At 43.4% G+C, this 7,832-nt stretch overlaps 1 protein-coding gene across 1 annotated transcript; it reads left to right on the top strand.

Annotated features, from left to right (window-relative positions):
• The first annotated feature begins 6,382 nt into the window (after nucleotides 1-6,382).
• On the top strand, nucleotides 6,383-7,570 carry LOC125612799 (keratin-associated protein 9-1-like). Its single transcript, XM_048791678.1, has one exon. The coding sequence runs from the start codon at nucleotides 6,445-6,447 to the stop codon at nucleotides 7,063-7,065; it is 621 nt and encodes a 206-aa protein (XP_048647635.1). The 5' UTR covers nucleotides 6,383-6,444; the 3' UTR covers nucleotides 7,066-7,570.
• Nucleotides 7,571-7,832: the final 262 nt, after the last annotated feature.

The following is a 7,832-nucleotide window of genomic DNA, read 5'->3' as shown; positions in this document are numbered from 1 at the left end:
AATATGTAAATCAATGGATGTGTAACTGATGTGATTCTGCAATCTGTGTATGGGGTGAAGGTGGGAGTTCATAACCCACTTGAATCAAAGTGTCAAATATGATACGTCAAGAAATTTGTAATGTTTTGAACAACCCACAATAAAAAAATTTAAAAAAAAAAAAAGACAGAGAAAGATCCCTGACCAAGATCATTGTGCTGGTTACCCAGGTTAGGACTAGAGTCATCTGCTCATCTTGGTTTGCCTGAGTCTGCAAGACTCCTGTGGCAGAAAGTCCCACAGGCTCATCATGATGAGCCCTCAGGACTTGATAAAACAGGACATATGGCCACCCAGAGATCCATCCATATCTGGCTCGTTTCCAAGTACTGCTTCTGCTTCTACCCTCACTCTCTGGTTCTGCTCTGCTGTGGAAGACCACATGGCAAACATCCTCTTACAATGTGCCTTGAGTAAACCTGAAACACCCAGGTAGAAGCCTTGGTACACAGACAGATGTGTTTACTACTCCTGACTCAGGATCCTCTGGGTAAACATGGGCTTTTCTTCCCTGTGAACACAACAGCATCATGCTCCTCCGACAGATGTTTCCTAATCTGAATACAGACACAGGAACAAAGCTCCAGAGGACCAACTGCCCTGACCCTCCCAGGGCATCAGTAGCCACCACATGATCAGAATGATGATCAGAGCAGCAAGGATACTAATGAGGTGACTGTCTTTCTTTCATCTGGAAAGAGTTCCTGTGAGTTATGCCCTCTTAAGAAACAGATTAAACACTTACATTCACCACACTCATCACATTTGCATAACAAATGCTTCCTAGGCAAACACAAACTGAATATGGAAAATAACATGAACCACAAGAAGGCAAAGGACTGCTGATTGGTGCAAACGTTGGAAGCCCCAAGGATAAAAGAGCCCAACTGCAAGGAGTCCTCATATTGCACAAACTCATTCACCTGTGAACAGGATCCCACCTTCCACAGCTCACACCATGGCCCGCTCCTGCTGCTCCTCTTGCTGCAAGCCTACCTGCTGCAAGACCATCAGCTGGAAACCAGCCTGTGGGACCAGCTGTGGCAGCACATCCTGCCGTCCACCTAGAAGCTGTGGGTCCAGCTCTTGTGGGAAAACCAGCAGTGGGTCCAGCTGCTGCCAGCCAAGCTGTCCCCCAACTTGCTGTGAAACCACCTGCTGTAAGCCAGCCTGTGTGGTCAGCTGCTGCAGCACACCCTGCTGTGAGCCCAGCTGCTGTGAGCCTTGCTGCTGCATCATTCCCTGCTGCCAGCCCTGCTGCTATGTGTTCACCTGCTGCCAGCCAGGCTGCTGCCAGCCCTGCTGCCCTCCTACTTGCTCTCAAACCACCTGCTCTAAAAAAACCCATGTGACCCGCTGCTGCAGCACACCCTGCTGCCAGCCCTGCTTCTGTGTGTGCAGCTGCTGCAAACCTTGCTGCTCATGATCAACTCCCTAAAGACCAGCATCTATCTGCACAAACTCCTCTCAACCTATTTGCCTTACCTACACCAATTCTCTTCCTACCTGGGCTGAAGATCATCAAGATGTCACCCATGTAAAAATTTGTGAATCACCTCCAGGGAGTGCAGACCACTCCACACCTGTCTTCTTCTTCCTTCGTCCTTGTGCACCTTATGCCTGCTGCATAGGTCCTTGTTGGCGAGGTGTGATCTTGGCTGAAATTATGAAGCCAATATCTTTACCTCTCCATCTAAAGCACACAGGAACGGGCTTCAGAGTTTCACAGGTGTATGCAAATGCTTCTTTATCTTTGGAGTCATGATTTCTTTTGCATTGTCTTCCATACTTCTATATACTGGTTTCTCCTGTCATAGTCACCTTCAGTTGCCTCCCTAGGTACAGCCAAATTCTGTAAATTCTTAATAAAAACTGGACCTTTATTCATTCCATGTTGTTTCTCTTTATTTGCCTGTGCTAAGAAACTCTGAAGTGAAATAGATGCTTAATAGATTTTTAAATGCAAAATACATTGTTACCATATCCCACTCTATACCACAGATCCTAGAAGTGGTTCATCTTCCATAATTGAAATGACATACAAACTGAAATGCAAGTCCCTTCTTCCTTCTACCCCAGCCTCTGGAATCCACCACTTTATTCTTTCCTACCTGAGTTGACCTATTTTATCTACTGCATATGGGTAGAACCCACAGTGTTTGTCTTTCTGCACTTAGGGTTAGAGAGAGGCCTAAATTTCTCCCATGTAAGCACACAGGGGAGTATTTCCTTCCCTTTTAATCTTGGACAGTATTCCATTGTAGATTGTCACCACATTCACTAGATCCATTCCTTTATCAATGGATATTTATTTTGCTTCCACAGCTGGACTGTTGTTCATAGTCCTGCCTTGAACACCAAAATGCTGATAGCTCTTCGTGTTTCTGATCCCATTATTTCCTCTAAACACCCCACAGTACTGGATCATAGGGTATTTCCATGTCTGATTTTGTGGAGAAACTCCATTACTGATTTCCATGGCTCATGTAACCCTTGACATTCCCTCCAGGGAAGCAGTGTTCCAATTTCTCTCCATCCTTGACAAACCCTTCATTTACTCGGTACTTTCTAGAATAGCCAGACACAATAATCCAATACTGCAATGATGGTGATGATAGAATGATATGCCATTGTTTACTGACATCTCATCCAATCAGGACAAAATGCTTGGTCTTGCCTAAGGAGCTGGAATATTTAGGAAAATGTCCCTCCCCTGTCTCATATCCAGATGGGCACTGCCAACATCCAAACTTCATGGTGGATTAATGTCACGAGCCATCTGTGGGCTGTGTGTGGACTATGTTGTGCATAAGTAGTCTCCTGAGGGGATAAGTCTGGCACCGGGGACTCCCTGGGACACTCCCCACAAGGATTGACTGCTTGGTGCAGGTGAACTTCCCCTCAAGCTCTGCCTCAGATCCCACATAGCACCTGAGATGGGTGTAACCTGCCAAGATGTCAATCAACCTGTAGACTGCAAGATATCATAAAGCAAGGCTCCACTCTTAAACCTTACCCCTGCCTTTGATGTACCCCCTTAAATAAACCATGGGAGCCATTTTGTCTTTGTCTAGTTCAAGAACCCATGTGGACTAGATCTATCAGGGGCTTCTTTTTTGTAAATATATTTCTGAGTGTTTGTGTTTTATTATTTGTTAATTATTTGAGATATTAAGATTTAGGACAGCTCTCAACCTATTTTAGGACAGCTTATTGCACAATCCAAAGTTCCTTCATTCTTCCCTACCTGCCCCCCCAACACACCGCTATGGATCAGTATCTGCTTATCAGAGAAAACATTCAGCCTTTGGGTTTTGAGGATTGGCATATTTCACTTAGCATGATATTCTCTAGTTCCATCCATTTACATAAAACCTGGACCTTTATTGATTCCATGTTGTCTCTCTTTATTTGCCTGTGCTAAGAAACCCTGAGGTGAAATAGATGCTTAATAGATTTTTAAATGCAAAATACATTGTCACCATATCCCACTCTATACCACAGATCCTAGAAGTTGTTCATCTTCCATAATTGAAATGACATACAAATTGAAATGCAAGCCCCTACTTCCTTCTACCCCAGCCTCTGCAATTCACCACTTCATTCTTTCCTGAGTTAACCTATTTTATATACTGCATATGGGTAGGACCCTCAGGGTTTGTCTTTCTGCACTTAAGTTTAGAGAAAGGCCTAATTTATTTCTTATTTAAGTCTGCGTCATATTCCATTATGTGTATGTACCACATTTTCTTTATCCAGTCATCTGTTTAAGGGTATCTAAGTTGGCTCCATAGTCTAGCTATTGTGAATTGAGCTGCTATACATTGATGTGACTGTGTCACTGTAGTATGCCAATTTTAATTCCTTTGAGTATAAACTGAGCAGTGAGATAGCTGGGTCAAATGGTGGTTCCATTCCAAGATTGCTGAGGAATCTCCATACTGGTTCCCCGAGTGGTTGAACCAATTTGCAGTCCCTCCAGCAATGTATGAGTGTACCTTTTGCCCCACATCCTTGCCAACACTTATTATTGCTTGTAATCTTGATAATTGCCATTCTGACTGGAGTGAGATGAAATCTTAGAGAGGTTTTGATTTGCATTTCTCTAATTGCTAGAGATGGTGAACATTTTTTCATGTTTGTTAATCAATTATATTTCTTCTTTTGTGAAGTGTCTATTCAGTTCCTTGGCCCATTTATTGATTGGGTTATTTGGGAGGTTTTTGATGTTAAGTTTTCTGAATTCTTTATATATCCTGGAGGTTGGTGCTCTATCTGAGATGTGCGTAGTAAAGAATTTCTCCCATTCTGTAGGCTGTCTCTTCATGTTATTGATTGTTTCCTTTGCTGAAAAGAACATTTTAGTTTGAATCCATCCCATTTATTGATTCTTAATTTTAGAATTGGTGGTTTTTAATGTCATTAGAAAAGGTCACTTGATTTCTGTAAACTGGATTCTGTCCAAAGAATTTATTCAGACACATATGAATGTCATGCTCTTATGAAAAGAATCTATAGAAAGGACAAGGAGGACTACATATAATGGGGAAATGCAAAGAGTTCTCCCTCCTATACTGAGATTCTACAAAAAATACCCATCTGATGCCAGTATACTACCAGCAGATCAGAGAGCCCACCAAGGCAAGGAAAATACACAATAGAAAGACTATGCTGAAATGAAGAAAAGAAGTATCATTGTTCATGACACGAAAATTTGTCCATCTCCCCCCAAAATCTAACATACACTATTAGAAATAACCAAGAAATACAGATATTTTAAAAACATACAAAATATGAATCACTTTCCATATTCCCTAAGCAGTAAAAATTTAAGCTTTAAATTTTAACATACAGCATGTGTACATAATAAAATATCTAAGGGAAAAAATGTAGAGAAAAATGGATGAGACTGTACTAATAACAGAAGAAATCTTTCCATGTGGGAATTGTATGAATAACCCTAGACCTGTTTGTGTATCCACCATAAAAGTTTACGGCCACAGGCTCAGTGCAAAAACATAGCAGCATGAGTTTGAGTAAACTGCAGTCTGCAAACAAGCTGCATGACCATCTGGAGAACAATCAAGTACATGGTGTTTATTTCATTCAGTGGAAATTGTATAACACTTAGAATGAGTGTGCTACACATGACTGTGCTGATGAGTCTCACACTCATAACCCAAAGGCATCAAACATTACTGTTCTTTTGAACCAAAGACTGAAAAGAGCCCAAATTAACCTACAGGGTTACAAGTCAACCAAGTAATCAGCTCCCGTAGGAGATGCATGTGAGGGTAGGATTCATAGAGAACGGAATTCATTTCTATTTCCCACCCGACAGCAGTAGAAGGAAGAATTCACATTAGAATAGTTCATCGAGTGGGAAAATAATACCTTGCCCCATTGTGGATGGAATGATAGACCTAAAAACATTCTCAATATGTTATTTCTTGCAGACAAATCAGGTACATCTCACATAATCTAACTTCCCCCCTGAAATAGAAGAAGGAAAGAAAGCAAGGAACCAAGTGAGAAAGGAGAGAAAAAAAAGAAGCAGAACCTGAGACAGAAGGAAAGATGTAAAAAAAAGAGAGAAAGATCATGACCCAAGACATTGTCTGTGCTGGTACCTAGGTTGGGAATAGAGTCACCTGCTCATCCTGGTTTGGCTGGGTCTGCAGGGCTTCCATGGCAGAAAGTCCCACAGGCTCATCCTGGGGAGTCCTCAGTACTGGATAAAACAGGACCAATGGCCACCCACACATCCATCCATACCTGTCTCATCCCCATGTGCAGCTTGTGCTTTTACCCTCACTTTCTGGTCCTGTTCTGCTATGGAAGACCACATGCCAACCATCCTCTTCCAAAATGCCTGGAGACACACACGTGGAAGACCTGGTACAGAGCCAGAGGCCTCAACCAGCCCTGAGTCAGGATCCTCTGGATGAACACGTGAGTGGTTCCTCACTGTGAATACAGCAGCATCATGCTCCTCCCACAGCCACTTCCTACTCTGAATATAGACAAAGCAAAAATATTCTAGAACAAGTGCTGACCCTCCCAGGGCAGTAGGAGCCACCACATGACCAAAATGATGCTCAGAGCACCAAGGATGCTAATGAAGTGACTTGTCTTCCTTTCATCTGGAAACAGTTCTTGTGAGTTACACGCTCTTAAGAAACAGATTAAACACATACACAATACTCATCACATTTGCATAGCAAATTCTTCCTGAAAAACGCAGACTAAGTATGGAAAATAACATAAAAAACAACAAGGTCAAGAGCTGCTGATTGGTCCAAACGCTGGAGGTCCCCAGGATAAAAGAGCCCAACTGCAAGGAGTCCTCATATTGTGCAAACTCACTCACCTGTGAACAGGATCCCACCCTCCACAGCTCACACCATGGCCCGCTCCTGCTGCTCCTCTTGCTGCAAGCCTACCTGCTGCAGGACCACCTGTTGCAAGACCACCTGCTGGAAACCAGCCTGTGAGAACACCTGCTGCAGCACATCCTGCTGTCCACCCAGCTGTTGTGGTTCTAGCTGCAGTGGTAAAACCAGCAGTGGGTCCAGCTGCTGCAAGCCATGCCCTCCTCCAACTTCCTGTGAAACCACCTCCTGCAAAACCACTTGCTGCAAACCAGCCTGTGTGGTCAGCTGCAGCAGCACACCCTGCTGTAAGCCCAGCTGCTGTGAGCCTTGCTGCTGCCCCAATTATTGCATCATTCCCTGCTGCCAGCCCTGCTGTCCCCCAACTTGCTGTGAAACCACCTGCTGCAAGACCACCCGCTGCAAACCAACCTGTGTGGTCAGCTGCTGCAGCACACCCTGCTGTGAGCCTTGCTGCTGCCCCAGCTGCTGCATCATCCCCTGCTGCCAGCCCTGCTGCCCTCCTTCTTGCTCTAGAACCACCTGCTGCAAGACCACCTGCTCCAAAAAATCTCATGTGATCCGCTGCTGCAGCAAACCCTGCTGCCAGCCCTGCTGCTGTGTGTGCAGCTGCTGCCGTCCTTGCTGCCCGTGATCAACTCCCTAAACACCAGTGTCTACAAACTCCTCTCAACCTGTTGCCTTACTTGCACCAATTCTCCTCCTACCTTGGCTTAAAACAATCACAGTGTCATAAGAAATTATGTTCATCATCCCTCATGTAAGACCTTGTGAATCACCTTCATAGAATGCAGATCACCCCCACTCTCATCTTGTTCCTTACACCTTGTGAACTTGGACCATCTTCATAGGTCCTTGTTGGGGACTTATGATCTTGGTTGGAATTCTGGAGCCAAAATCTTTATCTCACTATGTAAAGAAAATAGGACACTTCTTTAGAAGAATTACATAGCTGTATAAAACAGTTCCTTCATCTTTATAGTCATGATTTCTTTTGCATTTTCTTCCATATTTCTGTATGCTACTTTCTTCTATCATAGTCACCTTCAGTTGCCTGCCTAAGTACTGCCAAAAATTTCATAGATTCTTAATAAAAACTGGACCTTTATTCATTCCATATTGTCTATCTTTTTTATTTGTTATAATTAGTTATACATGACAGTAGAATGCATTTTGACTCATACATAGATGGAGTATAGCTTCTCATTCTTCTGACTGCACATGGTGTAGAATCACATCGTTGTGTAATCATATATGTATATAGGATAATAATGTTTGATTCATTCTACCATCCTTCCTATCCCATCCCCCTCCCCTCCCTTCACTCCCCTCTACCTAATCCATTCTTCTCTAGCTTCCCCCTTATTGTGAATTAGCATCCACATATCAGAGCAAACATTT

The sequence above is a fragment of the Marmota marmota genome, unplaced genomic scaffold (assembly GCF_001458135.2).
Source record: "Marmota marmota marmota unplaced genomic scaffold, marMar, whole genome shotgun sequence".
Lineage (NCBI taxonomy): Eukaryota > Metazoa > Chordata > Mammalia > Rodentia > Sciuridae > Marmota > Marmota marmota.
The sequence above is the reverse complement of the archived record's forward strand: the minus strand, read 5'-3'. Positions and strand labels throughout refer to the sequence as shown.